Source organism: Siniperca chuatsi, linkage group LG17 (assembly GCF_020085105.1).
Source record: "Siniperca chuatsi isolate FFG_IHB_CAS linkage group LG17, ASM2008510v1, whole genome shotgun sequence".
NCBI classification, from domain to species: domain Eukaryota; kingdom Metazoa; phylum Chordata; class Actinopteri; order Centrarchiformes; family Sinipercidae; genus Siniperca; species Siniperca chuatsi.
This window is the reverse complement of record NC_058058.1, coordinates 10,501,770-10,526,273: the sequence shown is the minus strand read 5'-3', so window position 1 is coordinate 10,526,273 and position 24,504 is coordinate 10,501,770. Positions and strand designations below refer to the sequence as shown.

The window sequence follows — 24,504 nt, the reverse complement described above, 5'->3', positions numbered from 1 at the left end:
GTGGAATGTGAAAAAAGGAAGTAAAATGTTTCAGGATTGCTGCAAATTCCGAGGGCTACATTAAACAGAGCTACAAAACCAAACTTTACAGTGATTTAGACACTTCTCTCCCAATACAGTTACTAAAGAAAGTACTATAATGTTGCCAAATTGCCAAAATGTAAGGCTCAAATGGACTCTTGCCTTATTCATAGTATTAGCAATGTTCACAGTAATGTGCACATGTACTGTAAATGTAGCCACTAAGGCTAATAGTTGTGATTAGTAGTCGGGATCACAATACCTAATCAGGGTTTCCAGTTAACTCCTAATGAATTTACAGTATTCTATGATTATGCTACAAAGCGGTCACAGACACATTAAAAATCCTGAAAACTGATATTTGCACAAAAAGCCAACAGATCTATGGAGTTCTGTATTGCTTCCACTTTATGTGGTTGTCATCATGCTGTTCACCCCTTAAGCTGCTTTCTGACCTGGCAGTCTCCTTCCACTCAGTGGCACTGCCATCTCTGAAGGACAGCTCGTCCAGCTCAGTGAAAAGGTCATGGGGGACGTGCTCGAGGTCATCATCCTCTGTACCCAGGATGAACTGGACCCGCTGGGATGGTGTGTCTGCACAAAGAGTGGGCAAAGGCCAAAGGTCATATTTACAAGAGGCATTATGTGTTATTGAAGGTACCCTGTGGAGTTTTTGACCTCTAGTAGTGTTATGGATGACGCAATACACAGCCCTGCCAACAGTTTCACACTATTCCACTGAGCTACAGGTGGCTGTAATGTGCCAAAAAATGCAGCGATGTGCCATCAAAGGCAGGGAAGACTGCAAGCTAGTAAACATGGGTGTAAACAATGCAGGTCCCAAAATGTTCCAAAAATTCGCTTTGAATGTTTTCTGAGGAAGGAAATTTATTTTGTTTGCTAGACCTCAAGAATACACACATTGCGTCTTGGGGCGTAACGCTGAATGCAAACATAACTTTTGTTTGTTAACTCCACAGGGCACCTTTAAGTGGAAGTGTTAATCTCAAACACATTTTCCCCTGAGTTTCCCTTGTAGTACCATACTTTTCTGTGAGGAATATATCATGTAGAAGCAGAGATTAAATCAAAGCATAACAAAAGGAGATGGTAGTAGGATGAAAAACAATTATTTGGGATTCATTTGAGAAAGTCTCTGTGTGTGTGTAACTGCACTAATGCCTTCTGAAGTTGGGGAGAATATATTTTTGGGTAGGGTACAGTTAGACCAATATATCACTGTAATTGCTTTTCATTCTGCTACATAAGAAGGAATACATCTGCAGGCTTGATGCTGAGAACTCTTGAGGAGAAGTGTGCAAGAAAGTATAATGAAAACTTGAATGCTTTCCTGCAATTTTCTTTTCATGTCTGATTGAATTAGATGGCAGATATCAGGACATCTGGAACCAGAGAGAAAACGGAAATAGATATGGCAGATTATAAGACTAAACGCCAAGGGGAGGCAGAAATGGAATGACTGGAAGCAAAAAAGGGATAGTTATTTTCTGTTAACGTATGGGTACACTGTGTGGTGGTCTGGTGTATATGGTGTGTAAGATGGTCTACCCATTGACACCCCTAAAGACCTTGAAGGACTTTTGCTAGTCATTTCTGGAGTAGATGGCAAGAATCATGATGATAGATAGTACATTTAACTTCTATAGTCTATAGCTTTGACACAATATTTAAAATAATATAATAAAATACAAATAAATAAGGTTTGGTATTCATTAATCAAAACATGAAAATGAGTACAGCTAACATTAATATAATTGAGGTTTTGAAATACGTTCATAAGATTTAGCCATTAATTTTTTGCATCAGTATAATTAGTGGAAATCCAGGTAAGCCCTTACATTGTTAGATATGATGTTGTACCCATTGAACCACTGTAGCGGCACATTACAGCATGAGTCTCAATAATCTTAACTCACACCTAACTCAGCAGCTAGAAGGGATATGTGTGTGTGTGTCTGCTCAAGTGGGATATATAATGACATTTTTAGGCACTAGTATTAGGTCCGACTTTGTAGATGAGCAAAGTGCAGTTTCAAAATATCCGTCTTATAAATAGTGACGCTCTGTGCCCTCAGTCAAAGCTTAACATGATAACAGGACTGATAGTGTCTTGTTCGGTGTAGTTGTTGTCATAAATGACTAGTTAACTTCCCAGAGTTCAATTCATTGTTTGGGTGCTTATGAATCTTGCAGCTGAGGTGGTGCAGCAATGTCATACACAAACACACTCACACATCGCTTAAAATGTCATAGCCTTCAATCAGTGTCAGAGGCTGGTTCCCAGTGGTCAATGCCTTTTAGAGCTGAATGTTTTATTCAGAACTTTTTGAAAAGACGGAGAGACACAAGGCTTAAGCAGAGTGGTGCTCTAACCTGCCAGGTTTGAAGGGGGGTCTGAATCCAAATCACACCATAATGTCATACTTGTCTCCCTCAACTTTCCTGTCACTTGCTATGCCAACCAAGCAGTGTTAATTTCATTAACGAAAACTATGACGAAAAATGTTCGACCTTTTTTCCCTGAAAAAAAAAAAAAAAAGTCTTTAGCCTGCTTCAAGGCTTACATTAACCCAACGTTGGTTGGGTTAATGTGTTAGCTAACGTAAGTTCGCTAGCTTCAAAGCTTGTGAGTAAAACATGCAGGGATTGACAATTATAACTTGTCTGGAACAAGTTAACTTTTTGGTCGGATAAGTGAAATGCTTTATCATATATTGTTCTCTCGTTCGAGTAAAACATATGGGGAAAGAGAGTACAGTACATTGTAGGGATCCTATTAAAACCCACAGCGCTCCACATTAGAGAGAAAGCTACAGTAAAAGATGACATTAGCTAGCGTTAGTGCTAGCGTAAGTGTTTTCTTGCTGAAAACAAATCTCATAGCAGATTATAAAAAACAGCTGAGCACCACACAGCTATAATGGCTACAGGGAGAAAGGATGACTGTATGATCACGTCAGTATCATAACAGTAAACATCAGACATCTCACACAGAGATAAACAAAACATTAATTTCATTAACTGCAAGGAGTACTGTGTGATAGAAAATTAGTAGAGAGAGGAATAGAAAAAAACAGTGATGTGGGGTTTGGTAGTTAATGGAGGAATTAGGACATTCAGGATGAGTGTTTCCAACCATAAGTGGGGGATTCCCTGCCATCTTCTTTCCCCTCCTCAGAGTCTCTCTCTTTCTTCTTGCGGTGGTGTTTGTGTCCTCGGTGGCGATGTCTCCGTTTGCTCTCCCTGCCAAGGGGAACATGGACGCCTACATACACTGCTCTGTGGCCTGGGGAAAAGAAAAGTGCAATTACAATTAGAGTCCAACTGATTTATCGGTCAGCCAATATTATCAGCTGATTTTGGATAATACTCTCAGCACCGCGCAGCACGTGTAGTAGAGTGTCATGTGCACAGCTGAACAGACATAGTGGAGTCAAAGCGGTGTGTTCACGGGAAGTTGCTAACAGTTGCTAATTAGTTTGTGAAATACATTGCTGGAAAGTTAATATACAATGTACCTGTCATTTTCTCCTTTCAATATAACTCTAATATAACCCTGTCCTTGACAACCGCCACTCATACTTTTCACAGCTGTTTGTTGTGTTAGCGAGGTAGCAGATTGTAAGGTAAACATCAGAGCATCTCTTCATCATTCTTTAGCTTAGCAGATGACGGAGCGCTAGTGGTTTGAGTCTGGTGAGTGTTGACTTCACGCTATGTTGTTACCTAGTTGGTGAGATGCAATGCTGGAAAGTAAATAAATAACGTCCCCATATTGGAGTCACAGGAGCCTGTTTTTTCACCAAATATGTTAAATGTTTCCCCTGAACGTTTACAGCCGAGGCGCTGTTTATTTCTTGACTCAACAACAGCAAACCATTAGTTAAGAAAAAAGACAAAAAAGCGTTTCTGATTGGAGTTCAAGCCACTGAAATAGTGGTTCAGAATCGGAACAAAGCTGTAGCATAAATCTCAGAGCTTGATAGAGTAAGTCAGAGAATATGTGGTTTAGTAGAGAGCAGTGGTGGAATCTAACTAGTACTTTAGTACAATTTAGAGGTACTTGTTCTTTACTTGAGTATTTCCATGGCATTTCCTGCTACTTCAGCAATTGGCTGATACTGAACAGTACTAATGTTTATTTAGCTATTTATTTTATTTTTATTTATTCTTTATTTTCTCAGTATTCATTTCTAGAATTGGTTGACAATGTATATGTTAAATTATTTAACATGTTAAAGAATATATAACTTAAATATTCTTTTAATAACGTTATTTGTTTAAGAAAGCAGCCTTGTGAGTACCTTTGCATAGGCATATCAGTGCAAAATCAGTGCACATTCCACATAGAAAAGGTCTGTTTTCATTCCAGCTCAAAAATTCAATATGCCGGCCACCATATCGGTAATTGGTGAATGTTTCCCCTCTAAAATCAATATCAAAATTCCTTTCCTGTACACCCTCCTACAGACAAATTGGAAAAAGGAAAAATTGGGAAAAACAGGAACGCAGGAATAGCGTTTTGAAAACATAATAAAGATTAAATAGCATTAAAGACGGAATAGTTCACAATTTCAGTATTACTACACAAAGTGAGTCAGAGTAGCAGTAATTAGGTGATAAAGAGAAAGATTAATTTCATGTTATTTGAAAGAAAGTACTGTATGTTTTTCTGATCGTGTTCTTTTGACACAACCACTCAATGAATATTTACATTTAATGTGCACAACTTCTACATTTTCTCTCATTCTGGATCTACACCAAAACCATATTGTTGGCACATTGTATGTTCACTTCAGGTAATGAGAAATAAAAGTTCTATATATAACATGTACAACAGGTTCCATCTATAACACCATAAAATTTGATGGGCAAATTTTAGACAATTTTCTACTGGAAAACATATTACTTGAAGTCCTCTGCCTATTTTTTGCCCAGTCATTACACACAGCAGATTCCTGCCTCTGTTAGCAGTTAAAGCTAATTAACCGACAAAGCAAGTACTAAGTCTTCCCAGATTCATCCCAGAAGGACAACAATAATATAAATGGAATTCCAAATGCGATATATTAAATTAAATTTAAAAATCCAAGAAATGTTATGAAAATATAGGCTACATTGTAAAAATTTAAGCCTACAAGTATCACAGTCCCAGTCCTTTACAAATGAAATAAAAGACAGACACACTAACATTTGAGACAGAAGACAAAGAATTTCCTTCCATTTCATTTGAGTGCTCTAGATAATGTACTTGTAGAAAACCAGACTACATTTAACTTTTTCACCCCTCTGATTTCTCCCCAATGTTTTATCTACTTCCCCTCATTATTGTTCCTGCCAAACAGGAACTGTGCTCTGAGATATAAACGCCCTATTTTCACCCTACATTCTCTGCCACTACTCATATTTCACAAATGAGTCATCTCTCTTTGATTTGAGAGGGAATTCAGGAGGAATTGAACCAAGATGCAGCACTCAGAGCAAGGCGTAAGCGACATACACATGAGCTGAACAGACGGAGAGAAACAGAGATGGAGAAGGGGGGAAAGAGGAAGAGAGAGAAAAGACACAAGATGAAAGAGGATAGAGATAAAAAAAACCCTGACAGCTTAGTTGGAGAGAAAGCAGAGGTCTCCAGGGGTGTCACAAAAAGAGAGAATAAGATTTTATTGAATGGAGGATATGAAGTGTGGACCCACATAAAGAAAGCGCAGTGAGCTGGTGGAGGGAGGACAGAGGGACAAGTAGCTAACACCTGAGGGAGACAATGTAGTGGTAATAACATTTATGGTGCTGCTACTTTCTCTACATGTCAACAGCACTGACACTTCATTAGATGTTACACTCAATCCACTATCTGATCTTATCAATTATTTTATTTGATTCATCGACTAATCAGTTAATCACATGGTCTATAAAAATATATAGTTAGAAATCAATATCACAATATTCTTCAACATCACTTAATGTTCAATGCAGTTAAACACAAAATTCTTCACACATGTAAAGCACAAACTTCAACACCTAATTTCTTTGGCTTTTAATTACATTTTGCTTAGAATCATTGTGATTAATTGTCATTAATGTGATTATACTGAAAGTCAGTAAACAATAATACTGAATTATTCGCCAGCCCTACTACAAAATTTCAAAAGCAACAAAATCCAATCCTAAGGGCCGAAAGTATCTCAAGTTTACTAGCCTGGTGTCTCAGACTTAGCCTGATCCGCAGCAAGTGAATGGATGAATGAAAATAAAATAAAGCATTAGTTTAATAGAAACAGAAAGGGCAACTAAATCTTGCTAACTAGCAAGCGTTTCCACTTAGTGTGTGCAGGCTGAGGAAACTACACTTAAAAAAGCACGTAGTCACAAGAAAAATATTTCAGTCTTTAAACTTACTTTCCAAATCTTCACTTTCATAGTTTGTGTGAGTGGTGAAGCTGGTCTTTCCATGGTCAACTATGGCTTCCTCATCTAGACCCTGAGAATGACAGGGGGAGAGAGAGGAAAAGAGACAGAGAGAGGCAGAGGCAAATTGATTGTTTATTCCAAAAAGTGTATATTACTGGTTTATATAACTTTATATACAGTATCAGATTTTACCTTTGTTAAACAGTCATACATTTGGGGGTATTGTAATGTCACTTATCTATACAGCTCACTGGACACTAAAAGCTGCTCCCCCTTAAGTGTCACCAATGGACGAGAAAGATCAGGAAAAATAACACATTAAAAGCATCTTCGAATTGCATTTGATAATAATAACAGCCACAACAGACATTCAATAACATCACTGTAATGAAGTACAATGTTAGAAACAATGAGAAAATATATTTAAAGCTTTAGTCCCACTTTAAGAAATCCACAGACCGTCATCACAAAGGAATAGATATCAAAGTGTGGGTTGGTGACACCTTGTTCACTTCATTACCTGTCGAAAACAGGAATGGCAGATATAGGATAGGTTGGTGAGGCAGTAAGAGATGTAGTGAGTCTTTAGCAGAAGAATGTGGGGAACTAACAGGGCAGAGAAAAGGACCCTGACTCTATCAAACTGCAGCTTTTCCAATAGTGTTGGCACTAAGCAGAGAAGCTTGGCGAATATTGGCTCGGCAGGAGTGATTCTAACACTCCAAATATGTTAATCCCCTGTAGTTTTGGTGGTATGTACAGGTTTGTTTTCTATTTGTATTTTTACCCCATATCACTCCATAGCTCTGGGTTTAATGATTGATTAGTAGACTGTGATAATTCATCTAATTTGAAATGTAGTCCAGAACAAAATGACATACTCTGACAAACAGGTTAAATTTGGCAGAAGATGTGAGAGCAGCATACTGTAGCTTATCTAGTAGATTAACCACTGATGGTTTTCCTTAACAACCTGAAGTACTTTATAATGGAGCAAAGTATCATTGGAACTTCATGAGGGTTTATCTATGTGCTATTTTCCTCAAACTAATTAGTCTGTATCGGAAAATATATTCATTGTTATGGTCCATGCAATAAAGGTCGAGTTTCATAGCAACATTGAGAGGCTGGCTACACTTATTAAAAAAGAGGTTATGACCTTAGTGAAAATAATTAGTCTGAAATCAATGTCATGGAAACATCAAGAGATAGAAAAATCCAATTAGAGGAGAGGAATCTGCCAGGATACATAGCTGCTAAGGTACATGTTATTAATATTCCTTTTCAAATTATAGTGCCTTACAGTACCCAAACACAAACAATTGCTATACCTGTGAGGACACTTATTCCCCAGCCCCAAGCAGTAGCCTTAACCTTTGGCAGTACATGCTTAACCTCAACAATTAACCTGAAGTTAAAGCGTTAGAGTTAAATACTAACTCTAACCTTTAAACTAAACCAGCCCAAAGTGAAAAACTTTGTTCAGTTTTAAACTCAAAACTGGTTCTCAAAAAGACAGAAGTGTAAGACATCACACACACACACACACAGACAAAAACCATAAACTTCATTAACCTAAACCCAGTTTGGTCCAATTACCAACCTTGTTATTAGTGGTCCCCTGACTCCATGCCCTTAAGTGCCAGACCATTTAAGGGAAAAAACTGTCTCCAATTACTGCTGCATATGTAGCCAAAACAGAACAAAATGTGCTGGGACAAGTCACTGTGAGTCTACCACTAAATTTCGCACCTCTGAGACCACAAAGAGAGAATCAATAGAAGTCAGGCCAGCTTGGCTCCATGATGTGTGTGTATTTCAACTAGGCATGATGTATTGAGACCAGGAAGGAAAAGGTTATTGTTGACACACATTCATATAGGGTGTATAAATACCGCAGGGTGGCAGTGAACTAATGATGGATCTGACTGCCAGGCTGGTAAGAACTACTATATACCCTTAATCATAATTAGGGGTAGTTTGTGACAGTTATGGCTGATAGTAGCTAACTTACACATTCTTTTGGTCCAGTTTTTTGACTGCTTATGTTTTAATAACAGGTTCGGACAGGTTGCAGAATACGGGTTATGAAACAAAACGTACATTTCTGTGTATTTCAACTCAGAAAATGATCAAAAATATACACTTCTATGAATTTTTAAATATCTAACATTAATTCTTTTACATATAGTATGATCAGACACCGCAGTTCAACAACTACAAATGTTCTGTTCTCCTTCCTCGTGTACAAACACTTTGAGGCAACACAATCCCCAATTGGAGGATCCTTTCAATCCCTTCAACCAATCACAGAGAGGCACTGCTGCCAAGCAGGAGAGAGTGGAAACAAAAGGTGACGATGTTAGCCACATGCTGAAAGGATACGTGATACGTGGATGATATCAGGGCCTCTTGTGTCTTAACCCCAACATGACAGTCACCTTCAGTGACCACATTGAAGTTTCATTCTGATGGAAAGCACGCACTCTATGTGCATCTCCTGCTCTCCATGTTTCATTACTGGCTTATTACTATGAATATGGCTTAAATGCCATTCAGATTTCCACAAATATATTACCATAATCATTCTCCTGTTAGAACCCCACGTACATGAATGTTGCCATCTGTGATCGTGTCTGTGTGTGCACTTGTAAGCCTGTGTGTGTTTCTCAGTTGCTAGTGGATTTGCATGATAATGAGCCATGTTGCTCTCTGACAGTGTCTTGATGAGGAACGGTAATAATTCAGCTGCAGAGAGGGAGAGTCGCAAAACATAAATCTATCTCTAGTAACTGGAGTTCTTGCCCCAACAGCACACCAAGGATGAGTAAAACTGGACTGGTTCCTTGTGGTCATTTGTGATGGAAGGGACAGGATACTAGCTAGGGTTTCAAATCTAACACATGTGCAGCTGCAATCAAGTCAGGACAGAAAACTAACATTTTGGTCCATCAGTCACACTATCTGATACATTTATAGATTACCAAAGTACAAACATCTGCACTTGATTTTTTGATAGCAGTGCAATGTAATTATTTTTAATTTAAACGACCTTTTAACTTACTATAAATGTAAAACAATGGTATTTGTCAAAACAAGATTAAATGTCTTGTGATGTGTAAATACCACTTTCTTTTAATGAAACAAGACCTCTGAAACAAAATTTAAATCAATTAATAGATCAAATTTTTGAGTTTTACTCCTGCTTCATGAGCACCATCTTATTCTTAAGCTTCCTAAAATACCACTTCCACAAATCTGTTAATTTTACTGTATAAACACCTCTTTACATACGACCATCCATTATCATGTATTATGTGCATGTTGTTGTCATGCCTGTTTAATGAAGTATATGCACGTGTTAGTCTGTTGTGCCCTCGACCCCACATTGCCTGGTACAATTTAAGAACACATGATGCAACCTGTCACATAGCTTTGTCCAAAATAAACCTCTAGTCTATCACCCACAGTCCACAGGCCAGGGAGGTGATTGGCCATTATGCCCACAAAGCACAGCTGTGGTTGGGCTACAGGAGCACTGCCAGTGGGGAGGGCTTGGAGGGCAGAAGAATTGCCAGCTGAGTAAGAAAAGCTACCATAAAGTGACATCACTAGAGGGCTGTTGACAGAAGGCAGATGCGTCTGCATCTACAGAGTAGAAGACTTTATGTGCCTAGCACTGTATTCTTTCCTGGATCCAGGGAGGTAATTTGTGTCTAGTGGTGACCACTAGATGTTTGTTTTAAATATGCCACCAAACCTGTCTGAAACTAATGAGTGATAAGCAAACCTGCAGGTCAAAATATTTAAGGGGATCTGGACCAAAAGAACACTAACTAGACCACACAATATATGCCAGATAGTGATCAAGATACAAAGATAGGTGGTAACATTGAATTCAAACACAACCATGGTATGAGATCAATCCAGAAAACTCTGTGGACTTGAATGTAAGCTCAGTGTTTACTGGCCTGTCATTGTCCACTGAGACATGTGTGCAGCCACACGACAGAAACATTACACATGGGATGCGCCACATTCTGCTCCCCCTACCACTGACAAAACAGATGTCTAGGACGATGGGGAATTCTGATCTCGATGTCACCAGGGAACATAACGTCACCTCTAGTCAGAGTTTAGAAGAACTGAAAGCATGCATGGAGTCTGGCGCAGGATAAGCCCTGCCTGGCTTTGCTCAATACACTTTAGAAATGTAGATGAGTAGAGAGTGAGTTCCAAATGACAATCAAGAGGAGGTAGGCAACACCAACAGGCAACCTGCCAAGTCACAACACAATAAAACCATAAAAAGTGTCACTCTTCATCATTTCTCATCTTTCTGTTCTCCAATCCTGTTCCGTCATCCTCTATTCTTTCTCACGTGTGCCTTGTGGGAATGCTGTTTCCAGACAACAATAATACAATACGTGATCATCTGTAGGAAAAATAAATCACTAACATTAAACACTTTACTTCCAGTTTATCCTTAACTATCTTGTTATGGGATTTTTACAATCACTCTAACTTATCTGCTCCCAACCAAATCAGTCAGCAAACAACAATAAGAAGTCCAATATGATTTTAAAAAGATTAACAATACCAAGGTGGCCAAAATGACCTCAGTTGCTCTTACTTATTTAGCAGTGGTTCTCAAATAGGGGGGCATAGATTAACTTTTTTCGGCTTCTGAAGGGGGGCATGACAGAAAAAGTTTGAGAACCACTGACCTACAGACTTAAAATGTAGCTGTAAAAGTTTATAGTTTGCTTCCTCACAGAGAGCAGAAGCTGTGGTCAGCTTTGATTTATGGCGGCTACAATGGATTCCAATACTGACCAGTTAAACACAGTGGGAAAAAGTGTCAAAACATCCAAAGATTATTATTGTTATTATAATTATTTTATTTTAAACGATTAATATGAGTGCTTCACCACCAAAACATACATTGACAATTTGCCAAAATGAACTGTGAAGACTAGGTGATAACAATTAGAACCTGACCGATTTATCAGTCAGCCGATACAATATATAATATATTTATGTTAACCGATACGGGCTGATATAACTGTTTTCTTTACGGTACATTAAGCAGAAAGAAAGGATTGTGTTAAAACATTAGTGTCACCACAAAGCTTATCCAGTAGAGTGCAAATCACTACCATAGCAGGCAGTGTACCATTTAAGAATATACAATCAGGCCTCAAAATATAATTTCTTACCACTAAAATACAGCTGGTGTGATGAAATGTAACAGCCATCTCCCTAATGGTTAAAACTATAAACCAGCACAAAAATGACAACTACCAACATAAACCACCATGTTCTGAACAGACACATTACAAACACAAAGATAAAATAACATTTGCATTTTTGAACATAAGGCAGCTAACTTAAACTGCTTTAAGCACTAGGCAGTGCATGCTGGGAAATGTGGGCCATCACTATGGCTACAATACTCTCAGCACCACAGCACGTGTAGTAGAGTGTCATGTGCACAGCTGAGCAGACATAGTGGAGTCAAAGCGGTGTGTTCACCGTAAGTTGCTAACGGTTGCTAACTTGTTTGTGAAATACATTGCTGGAAAGTCGTCCACTCGTCACTCATGTTTATCACAACTGTTTGTTGTGTTAGCAAGGTAGCTAGCCAGCTATAGTTTGTCAGTCAGTAGCAGATTGAAAGGTAAACATCAGAGCATCTCTTCATCATTCTGTAGCTCAGCAGACGACAATGCGGTAGTGGTTTGAGTCTGGTAAGTGTTGACTTCACGCTATGTTGTTACCTAGTTGGTGAGATGCAATGCTGGAAAGTAAATAAATAACGTCAGGAGCCTGTTTTTTCACCGGATATGTTGAATGTTTCCCCTGAACGTTTATAGCAGAGGTGCTGTTTATCTCTGGTCTCGGCAGCAGCAAACCATGAGTTAATGTTTGTGACCGTTATAGTAACAGTGAAATATTGCTACAGATAACATGTTTTGATTAGCAAGAAAAAAGCGTTTCTGATTGGAGTTCAATCCACTGAAATAGTGGTTCAGAATCGGAACAAAGCTGTAGCATGAATCTCAGGACTTGATAGAGTAAGTCAGAGAATATGTGGTTTAGTAGAGAGCAGTGGTGGAATCTAACTAGTACTTTAGTACAATTTAGAGGTACTTGTTCTTTACTTGAGTATTTCCATGGCATTTTCTGCTACTTCAGCAAGTGACTGATACTAAACAGTACTGATGTTTATTTAGCTATTTATTTTATTTTATTTTATTCTTTCTTTTCTCAGTATTCAATTCTAGAATTGGTTGACAATGTATATGATATTAACATGTTAAAGAATATTAAACTTAAATATTCTTTTAAAAAGTTATTTGTTTAAGAAAGCAGCCTTCTGAGTACCTTTGCATAGGCATATCAGTGCAAAATCAGTGCACATTCTGCACAGAAAAGCTCACAAATTCACTATATCGGCGGCCATATCGGTAATCGGTGAATGTTTCCCCTTTAAAATCGGTATCGTATCCGTCTCAAAAATCCCATATCGGTCTGGCTCTAATAACAATGCTGGTTTTATTTGTTCAATTTTGTTGCTTTGAAGCAGGCACTGAGAGAATACTTTGGTGGAAGCCAATAAGGTGGTAGCAGCCTATAAAACTACAAAATAACATCAGGTTGATCTGCTGCAGTTTTTTTTTTTGTTGTTGTTGTTTTTTTTTTAAACAGTCAGCAATTTGAATTCAGCATTTCATGCAGCTGGCTAATACTGGTGAAAAAGCATTTCTGAGTGATCATCGGAGAGAGTGACTAGCTCAATAATTAATAAAGTTTATAATAAAGACACACAGACCTATTGTGTGCTTTTTAGATAGTATAAAAGGGAACACATCATGGACACATTAAAAAAAAGAAATAACAAAACAAATATAAAATGCTCCACTATAGTTTCCATGGAGGATAAAGTACTGGTGTGTCTGCATATTAGGATTTTCTCTGGCTTTTCCAGCAGCTTGTGCTGGGTTTTATGCAGGGGTGGGGATTTACAGTTCACACAAACTTTTAAGGGTAAACACAAGGCTTACCATGTGTCCATCCCATAGCAAGGACATTCCATTTGAACTCATTACTGAACTTTATACAAGGATTTCCTAAGAATAACATAAACCTTGTGATATGACCCATGTTCAAGTTCAAGGTAGTTTGTTGGGAAATTCTGTTAATGCATGTATATAGAGGTCTTTGTCATCAAGACACGTACATAACGTCTAACTCCATGGAATTGGTTGGAGCTAGACTTTGTGTTGTATTAAACTGTTTTATTGTAATGTTTTACGATACCTTACACTATAATGCAAGTATAGCCTCAATAATTACCAGAGAGTTGAATGAACACCTCCGACACAGTCTTCGAAAAAACTGTAATTTATTTATTGCATTGCTATTGTGCTAATCTGTATTATGTTGTACAGATGTTCATGTTATTGTGTCCAAAATCTGCCTTACAATTTTTAGTCATATCTTACATAAAGAGCTTGGTGGTGGTTGTAACTTCACATATTCAAAGTAACACAATACTTTAAAAAGTAGCCTAATGTTTTGTTTTTTTAGGGCAACTAATGATTATTTTAAATATTTGCTCAATTAATCTGTTAAACGGGCAACAGTTCATAACTCATAGATATTAATTTTAATATCATATAAGACAAATAAAATCAGCACGTTCTCACATTTGAGAAGCTGGAACAAGCAAATGTCATTTTTGCCTGACAAATGACTCAAATGATTAAATCGATTAACAAAAAGTAGTGGGCGATTAAAAACGACAAATCGTTTCAGCTTTGCATTTTTTTACACATTAAAGTATTTTTCTTATTCATTGACATCATGTAGGTTAATCTCACTTCTGTTAGTATGTTTGTGTGGCAGTGATTTAACCACACAGCAGCCAAACACCTCTTTAGCCAACCAGACAGTGAATGAAACAACCAGCCATCCAACAAGCCAACAGGCCTGGTTCCCTCTAATCTCAGTCCTTTGCCAGCCTTGCTTTACTGGGACCAGGTCCAATCGATGGAGACTGACGTAAGAGATGTGTTACATAGTGAGAGACCTGTCCCTTGAGATTACTGAATATCTCTCTGTCTCATACTGCCAAATTCACAATTGCATACTACGGATGAGAATATTGACATATATTTACTGCCAATTAATGTCAAATTATGTAACCAATTAAAATATGTCTGAAAACAAAAAGATAATAGAAACAGACAATTAGAGATTATAGATGGCTGCTAACCAAGTGATGTACATTACATTATATGTACATGTATTATGTGTATTACATAATTTGGTCAAAGTCTTTTCAAGAAGGCACAAACATCTATGGCGCTTAGAAGGTGCTGGGTAACAAACGTAAACACAGAGATAATTATATAATTTGATCAGGCAGCTATATTTTGCTGACTTTTGCTGACTACCCATTCAATTATTTACTTCCTAGAGCCTCACGACGTTCGAACAGGGCACAACTAAGAAGGCAGGCAGAAGCTTGTGTCCCATATCTCATCTCTCCTGAGTGAAGATGTAGATTAATCTTATAGTTTAAACAGCTGGGAAGATTTTTCACTCGGCAGAAACGATGAAAAACAAACAGATACTAATTATAGTCTCCATTGGATGTAATCAATACTCCCAAACATGCACAGACTTTGAAGACATACACACATAAACACAAAGATGGAAACCATCCCCTCTCTCTGCCTCACAAATATTTTCCTCTTTATATGTGCACCTGATTTTAACAGTCCCTCCTTGCCCGTTGCTCCCATTCTGGGCATAGTAATTTTTGCGCTTTGTGCTTTTAGCTAGACTGACTGGAAACAAGCATTTAATTTCATTTCATTTAAATCAATAAACATCATCTCTACTGACAGCATGCCACCTTGTTTGGATTCAGCTACATTGGCAGACCAATTTTTCATCCTCCTCTCCCTTACACTCCTCGTCTCTCTCCTCTCTTCCTTCCTGTTCTCCTTGTCCCGCTCCTTCAAGCAGCCATAACTGTCTCTGTCGGTTTCCTCTCATTCCTGTTCCTTGAGGCGATTAAAAGTAAAGGAAACGTTTCCATTTCAAGAGGCATGTCCGATGAGGCAACAGCGTCTCACCCCCTCTTTCACCTTATCCCCCTCATCCTCACACCTCAATGCCTTTTTCCTTCTGGTCAAATGTACAGACCACCTGCCCCATTCATTAGCACAGACCACTACTCCACTCTACCGTAGAAGAACACAAGAGGACAAACCAATATAAACACAAATACACACCAATAACGCTGCACACCCAGAGCCACTGAATCCTATTCAGGTGCAGACCATGACAGTCAGGCACACATAAAACCACACACACACAGGACCAGACGTACCGTAAGCACATGCTCCCCTTCGCTCTGTTCGTCCATTTAGACTAAAACATCAAAGCAAAAGGCAGCAGGGACGTTAGCCAGTTTCTTCTTTCTGACGGTTATCTCTGTTGTAGAACGTGTGTGAGCTAAGCGCTAACAGAGACACTGTCGCACTTGGCTGTTCCCTCTTCCTCCACTCATCTCTATATACAGAGAGAGGAAGAGAGAGAGGGAGTGAGCTGCTTCAGAACGCACAGTGCTCTGCTTTACCCTGTCAGCCCGCTCTTTGCTCAGCAGCCAATCCCACCATGCCACCATGAATATTTCATTTGCCCAGCCAAGAGCCTAAAAACACACACATACACACCACCACACGGAGGACATACACACACACACACACACACACACACACACACACACACACACACATTTGGAGGACATTCAAATGCTCACCCGCTGAGGTATTCAGGTCACAAATGAAGACCCACCCCCAACACAGATAAATAGAAACAAGCACACGTGTGGGCTTGGCATTCCTCAATGGGTGCAATGAATTGAAAAGGACAGATAGCTGCGTATTCATTAAGATTCCAAATACCTACGTGCTTTTGACTTTGACATTCACAATCCTTATCATAGCCTGAAGGTTGGAAATGTCTGTCAACAACCTGTAATTTTACAAAGAACTATGGGTCATTTGTTTCCTGTCCATAACAAGAACTGTTACATGAGTAGGGCAAAAAGAACATATTCCTGAAACCTAAGCAGTAAATCATTTTTAATTTAAGGAAACACTGTGGATCCTGGTCCAGTCCAGAGATACCATGTGGACGTAGCATTCATAACAGCGCCAGTCAGTTCCAAGTAGACTACCCACAAAAACCATAAAGGCAAAGGTGAAACCAAACCTAAAATTAAGATAACCCTTGTAATGAAGGACATAAAGTGTGCATGAAATGAAACAGAAAGAGTGACATCTAAAGGCTGAGCCGAGGTATCAGACAAATTTGACTGAACAACCTGAGATCTTGTGCAGACTGAACAAAAAGCAAGACTATATGCACTAGTATCATGCAGCAAAACCATTATTTTAAGTAAAATGTTTATAAAACTGACTTTAAGTAAAAAAGGATTTGCATAAGAATTTACAGATTTAACTTTATACTGTGGCTGCAACTGACCATTATTTTTATTATTGATTAATCTGACAATCATTTTCTAGATTCCTCAATTAATTGTTTGGTCTATAAAACACCAAAAAATAGTTTAGAAAAAAGGCCCATAACAAGTACTCAGAGCCCAGGTGATGTCTTCAAGCTGCACTGTATGTTACATCCAGTGCACTGGTGTGCCACAGACGACAGCCGCCATAACATGCGTCCAGTGAAAAGCAGAGCCATGTTTGTAGTAAGGTTGTCACGATACCAGAATTTTAAACTTCGATACAAATGATACCCCTTTCAATACCATGGCAAAAGAAAAAAAGTCCTAGGCACACAAATTAGTATAATTTTTTTCTTTTGGTTTTATTAACAACCTGCACACAGTGCTGGTACAGAAAAAGTCACTGAACACATAGCAACACAATTGTAATAATGTTAATAGTAACTGACATTATTATTACTATTCTTAAATGTTTTCCCTGCCTTGTAGGCCTACACATTCTGGTCGCATTATTTTACACAATAAGACACCATTTTACAAGCTCAGTCTAATTAAATCAAATGCAATACCATCAGATCCAAAATATGCTACAGTTAGATGCTGTTCTACCTATAATACCAAATTATGCTGTAATTAGACACCACATTTAATGCTGCCAACATGGGCTTTTGGTTGCTTAATTAGACAACACAGGATGTAATTAGATGAATTTAATGCCATATCATATCGGACATAGACTTTATCATAGTCAGACAAAACACAGAGAGCTCAGAGGACAATACATTTATTTGGCCTATAGTTAACACAGTTTCACTTTCTTACAGGGTCATTTGTTGCTCATTAGAAAAAAACTGTGCCGTAAACTAAAGTCAGACCACATCGGGTCACATCTGGTCACACATCCCTCGTAGCCTGGATGCTCTCCAGAGTCCCATGGAGTTTGTAGGTAGTAATACATAGCAATACATCCTTCCTCAATGAACGCTCTACTCCCATACCAGTTAAGACATCAGACCATTTAATGCCGTATCACTATCTAACCCCAGTAACATTATGGACGCTGCCAGGACATTGCATCTTTATTTCCCACTGTTAGATCTTTCTTAGAGGCTAATATGTGACACATTACAACAGAACTGTACTGTGAAATAAAGTGAAATCCATCTTTATATCCCACTGTTAGATCTTATTAGACTTTCTTTGAGGCTAATATGCCATACATTACAACAGAACAGTACTGTGAACTAAAATGAAATCATATATCTAACTAACCACACATTAAAGTTGTAGCCTACTGGTGTAATGACGGGTCGCCGTTACTAGATCTCTTGTTAATAGTAGCCTAAATAGTATTAGAAGACGAACATCGAAAATGTATGCACAGATTTGCATATTAGTACACGGGTTAAATAAACACACATGGTATTTTAACAAATGTACTCATTGATTGATTGTTTGTGTATTGCAGTTCGCTTGAGTCTGGTGTTTCACAGCGGGGACGCTGGGCTGTTCCACCTTATCGTTCGCCTGTGGACAAGCAAATAATATTCATTGATTTATAACTACCAAAATATTTGTTAATTGAAAAGTATAATGTAAGACTCATGCTAAGCTAATTGTAATAATAAATTGAAATCTGTCTAAGTCATGCACAAACTTACCTGCCTATTCTCCTCCTCCCAGGGTGTTCGGGCAAAAGAATTCCCTGGGGGCTTGCACACCGACTATTAGTTCCAGGAGGGTAACAACAAGTAGGAAGTGGGTAGAGGGGAGTTTTCACACCCAAATATATACCTAATAAAACCAATAAATATCATATATAATAAATACATTCATACATATAGTGCAACCCAACTCCCCTCTAACCACTTCCCGCTTGTTGTTACCCTCCCAGAACTATTAATAGGTGTGCGATTATTATGTCCAATATAATATGGCTTTAAATTTGTCTAATTACAGCCTGTGTTGTCTAATTAAGCTATCACAGGCCATGTTGGAAACATTAAATGTGGTGTCTAATTACAGCATAATTTGTTAGTAATGGTATAATAGCATCTAACTGTAGTATATATTGGATATGATATGGTATTGTATTTGATTTAATTTGACTATGATCTTGTAAAACGTTGTCTAATTGTGTATTAGGATCTCCTATTTGGTTTCTAATTACAACATAATTTTGGTGTATGGTGTCTAATTAGGGTATAACTGTTTACTGTCTAATAATGAACATATTATTTCTAGTATTTCTAATTTGATACAAAGTACGGTTTATTACGTCTTATTAGTGTACCATAAAATAAAGTGCAACCCACATTCTTTATGTCGTTATTATTGCTTTTAGTATTATTTCTTTTCTCTAACCAACTCTCGTGTTCTGCAACGTAAAATTACTGTTTTTGTCAAAGGAGTCTGGTGGTGGCTTTGGAGACAGCGATATAAGGCTTGAGTTTCTTGTTGGAAAGGCTGTCTGATGGCAAGGTAAGGTGGTGAAAATATTTTAAATATAGCGTACACTTAAACTGATCTTGATTTTTTTAGGTGGGGCTTTGTTTAGGTGGCTAAAATATGTGTTGTTTCTGCTCAGGTCCTCAGTAGTACATTGCTTAGCTTCCGTGCTAGTACTCCTGTCTGCTTCTCCAAACTGTGGGCGTGCCGAGCGCCATCTAAAGATTGTAGATCTGTTTTTTTTCTAGTTTCGGTACTTCTGATACTATCAAATGTATAATTGACAGAGATTGTATCATTTTAAACATGTGGTATTGAAAAAGTATCAAAGTATCGCTACTTTTGAGAACCTTAGTTTGTAGTATTGTTACTGGAAAACTCAACAATCTGTGGAAAATTGTAATTAAATTCAGGTTTTACCCAAGGCAAACATTTTATCTCTGTTCATGGTTCTTTGTGGTCGGCTTACATTAAAATTACCAATTTAAATATATTTAACAGTTGAGTAGTTCTGCATTACGAAAATATAGTCTACATCACAGTTTTCCTTTGATGGTTTTCTGTAACATTTGGTATTTTGTCCTATAGCATATTGTATATGTGTTAAGAAATAAGTATCATGTGGATCTCTTGTGGTGGGAAGCTGTGGATGGGATTTTGACAGTCTCTCTTCATCTTCAGCATGACCAAAATACTAAGTACATTTAACATATAAGGGGCGCAACTCTAATTATTTCAAACACGTACCTTCTAATGCAAACCACATGACAGTGTTCAAGAGATTAAGGGCCAGGTTATGCTAGAAAACAACTTGCTCGTGTAAATATAAAAATGTACCGTGCGTGAAGGGAGTGTGAATGTACAATTGTCAGTTTCAGAAAGTTACAGAAATTGGCGGACACAGCCCCCCCAATTCCAACGTCAGAAAGGTGTAGGGGGAGGGGTTTCCGAAGGTTTTTCGACCATCCAACAAGAAGTTCTGATGAAGCATACTGGGGTATTAACATGCACTGCTCTGTGTAAGCTTTCATGCTGTCCGCGAAAATGTGTGTCAAGTTAAACCCATTATACATCTATATACAATATCTAGGTCTGCAAGAAAATTATTCTTTTCACTATGAATCTGCCGATTCTTTTCTTAATTGTTTGGTCTAGGAACTTGTTTGGTCTGCAAAAGTAGTGAAACATGCCCATCACGTTTTCTTGAAGCCCAAGATGATGACATCAAACTGCTTGTTTTGCCGATCAACAGTCCAAAACCTAAAGATATTAAGCTTACTATCGTAGAAGACAAAAAACAAACAAACAGCAAATCCTCATATTTTAGAAGCTAGATAGAGATGGCTGACATTTTTGTTGAAAAATGACTAGAACTATTATAGTTGCATTATTATCAACTCAATAATTGATTAACTAATTGCTTCAGCTCTAAACATATCCATCAATATGTACAGCCATCCTATAATTTCTGCTTCTCGTGAGATAGGATAGAAAGATTTTTCTGGCACAAGGTTGCATGTGCACCTCTGTAGTGTTTACACAAAAGAAAGAGGCTTAGGGAACAAAGATTAACTTCTCAGTGTCACAGATCCATTATACATCCCAGTTTATATCACTACCCAACAGAAAACCAAGTTCCCATTATATACAACCAACCAAGACTCAGACCACACTTAACAGCATAATGGGGTTGATGACTTGTTTTCCTGTAATTAGCTGAGCTTTCAAATTCTCTCAAAATACAAAAGGTAAACAAAGGCATAATACTATTTAGATTAGTACAATCTTGGGCCCTTTGATCTGCTTTTCTGTCTTTTACATTAATAAAATTACCTTTTAGGACATTGCACTGTACACACAAGCTTCAAAATGTCAGTGTTTTAGTCAGTCAGTAGGTCTCAAATCAAAGATCTCCCAGCAGTAATCTAGCTAGAAAAGTAGGCTTGTGATCAAATGTTGCTGCATTGAATGGGTGGTTAAAGGAAATGAATGACAATCTCCCCTACCTCCACAGCTACTGCTGATGGGCCTCCACCCCCAGTGGAAGGTTCTAGCTCTACAGAGCAGCTCCAAAGTGTAAATGCATTGAAATGTGTGAATGTGATGCACAGTATTTAGAAAAGATTCCCATTGGACAAGCGAAATTCGAAAAATTCTTTAAATTAAATAGAAATTTTTCTTTGAGTCAGAAACAAACCACAGGGCAATGGTACACATAACTGTGCCAATTTCTAATGTATGTAGTAGACTTAATCATTGCCTCCAAAAAGCACTTAAGTATGTGGCCTGTTGTACTGTTTAATCGCATTCTACTTTCTGAAAGTACATTTCATTCTTACAGAAAGTAGATTGGGTACAATATAAACAAACAGGCTCTCTGTTGTGTACGCCAATTAGCCTATAGCTAGGTACTACAGGAATTAATTATTTTGATCGTATTACCATAATAGTATAGCAGAACTGAGCACCATCAGACTGGCAAAGAGGCTCATTCTGTGTAATTACCCATTCAAAGCAATGCCAGACAGTGAGTAAGCTTCATAAAACACTCACTAACCCTGGCAGTAAGTGCTGAGCCAATAATAGTCCAGGTCATAGAGCCTACACTGGCCGGACTAAAACCCTCTTTCACTTGTGAAACAGCAGTTCGCACAAATCCCTCTTCTCTTGGCAATGTCTGTCAGAGTTTTGAATATCATTATCGCATGATTACTTTTTGTTGCTGTTTTTGAATAAAATACATATTTATATATTTATTGATCTCAATATGTTTAAACCACTGGTATAGCATGTGTTTGTATGAAGGCTGAGTTAGACAAAATAATTTAACCCATTTTTCTGGTAAAAGTTTGAAACCAGACGATCCATTAGACTGGTACCAAATGTTTGGCAAATAAGCACTCATAGCAGAGGTTAAACATGCAAAACATAGCCAGAGAAGGAATTGCCCATTAAAATAATTTTGTTATAAAATTGCAATCAACTAATTTCTAACACTGAGGCTACAGGTCACTTAAACATGAAGTCAAAGCCCTCTAAGTAGCTCTCAATAAATGCCACAAACACAGCCTGAGATGATCATCTGTGGCATAAAGGCAGCTGAACGACAACCACCCAATGACATTACATGGCATGTGTTTATTCTTGGTATGACTCTAAAACACTTCAGTTGCAGTTTAGATGCGATTCTCACTGTTCACGCCCGACAGCAATGTTTCACTTTGAAAGTGACATTTTTAAAGTTGGTCAACCAGCAAGTCTGAAAAGAGAATTAGAAATAGAGTTTCTTGTTGAAACCAGTCTCATGTTTTTTAAACATGCACGCCCTATTTGAATGTCCAACTCAAAACTTAACAATGGTTTGTACTTTGGGATGTACATTGTGATGGGTACACAGTTAATTTGCCCATTATTATACATGAAGCAGCTGAATTTCTGCCTGAAGAGTCTGGTGTCACAGTGAATGCATTGACTTCCATACCTGGGAAAGAAGTATGCAGCTATCCAGCATCTCCTTTTCACTTGGCAGCCAGGGGTCAAGTTTCCTCAGATGCATGCACACACATATACTAGGCGCACACACACAAACATAGTAGTGGACAACCGTACACCAGCATTGATGTCAGACAGTCAGCGTGCATTTTAAACTTAGCACTGCAACCAGTTTCTTTTTTGGGCCTGTTAACACCACTGTGTGTTTGATGCTCATCATCATATCTGTGACTGTATAGTTACACCCAGCAGACAGGATGTGGGTCTCTACTTTTACCCACAGCTCTGTTAAAACATCACATTGAAGAGAGTTTGTCAGATGCAACCTACTATACAGTAACTCACATGTCTGATATTGTGCAAAATAATTTCTCTCCCAGTTCCATGTCTATTTTTCCCCACAGTAAAATTAGCAGCATTTCGTGACTTGTAATGTCACACAAGAAAGCTGATCTATTTTAGGCGCAGGTGTTATGCAAATTAGGCTTTTATTTCTGTAAATGTTCCAGCAGATCTGATCAACTGACTAGCTGTGACACATTAACAAGTAACTGACGAGTGAACCTGTTGAACATGAGGGGGAAATGCGACAAGGCTGGTAGAAAGCTATGTAAGTTAACGTATATTAATTACAGGCATTATAAACTATTGTCAAACTTACTCAGACAACACTAAAGGCTTATCATATCTGGTTATGTGTACGTTTTAGTTAAGTGCGTGGGCAAACACTAATGTCCAGCTAACGGGACATCTTTTAATTAAACTACGGTTAATAACGTTAATAACGTCACTGAACAGGCTTGACTCTGCTCGTGCCCGGCTAATTCATTAACGTTAGCAAGTAGCTACTATCTGAAAACAAATGAAGATGAACACAACATTTAAAAACTGGGCAGGGGAAAAGATTTATTTAAAATATATATTTGAGCACTATGAACGCTTTCGCTGACTTTATCAAGAGAACAACTTGTACCCATGCCACGTGTCAGAAGTAGAAAGCCGGCTAACAATAGCAGCTGCCGGATGGTGCCTCACTGAATCTGACTCCCAAGCATCCCTAGTACTTATACGGCTGCTTGGCAAACAAGGAGCAAACACGGACAAAGAGCCATACAAATATAATGGTGGGCCAACGGTTAACTGTGTTGGGCGGGTACTTACAGTTCTCAAGAGGGGCCTCATTTGTTCCAAAGATTCGTCCATTTCACCTGCCGCCGGTCTTCTGCATACCGTTAGCTCTTTTTTTTTTTTTTTTTACAGTTGATGTGTGGAAGAGACCGGGCCGGGTGACACTTGTCTGAACTGTGAGGACTGGCTGTGTTGTCCCTAACGTCGCCGTAAGGACACGCCTCTAAAATGACTGACAGTGATTGACTGCCAATTCGCCTTCAATACCCGGCGTTGTCAGCCAATCAAATCCAAAAACGTAACGATGAGGGCGGGGGCTATTGCCTTGTCGCCTCAAAGTTCCAAGCGGGATTTATTTATTTTTTGTTATGATTTTTAAACCTCTTTAACTCTTCTGGGACGACTTGTGCCTCCATCAATTCAAATGTAAG

At 38.2% G+C, this 24,504-nt stretch overlaps 1 protein-coding gene across 20 annotated transcripts in view; it reads right to left on the bottom strand.

The window, feature by feature from the left end:
- The window catches only part of LOC122863936 (sodium bicarbonate cotransporter 3-like), a 47,782-nt gene extending 23,490 nt beyond the window's left edge, over nucleotides 1–24,292 (bottom strand). For 8 of the 20 annotated variants that reach the window (XM_044170826.1, XM_044170818.1, XM_044170832.1 and 5 more), the window contains exons 1-4: nucleotides 24,107–24,291; nucleotides 6,445–6,526; nucleotides 3,179–3,328; nucleotides 477–615 (exon numbers count right to left, since the gene is read on the bottom strand). In XM_044170826.1, coding sequence (XP_044026761.1) covers nucleotides 477–615; nucleotides 3,179–3,328; nucleotides 6,445–6,526; nucleotides 24,107–24,148 — 413 coding nt within the window. In that variant the 5' untranslated portion in view covers nucleotides 24,149–24,291. Of the gene's footprint in view, nucleotides 1–476; nucleotides 616–3,178; nucleotides 3,329–6,444; nucleotides 6,527–15,862; nucleotides 16,082–24,106 lie in introns of those variants that run through there. The other 12 variants (XM_044170825.1, XM_044170829.1, XM_044170836.1 and 9 more) reach the window with 3 other exon arrangements.
- Between the last annotated feature and the right edge of the window lie 212 nt (nucleotides 24,293–24,504).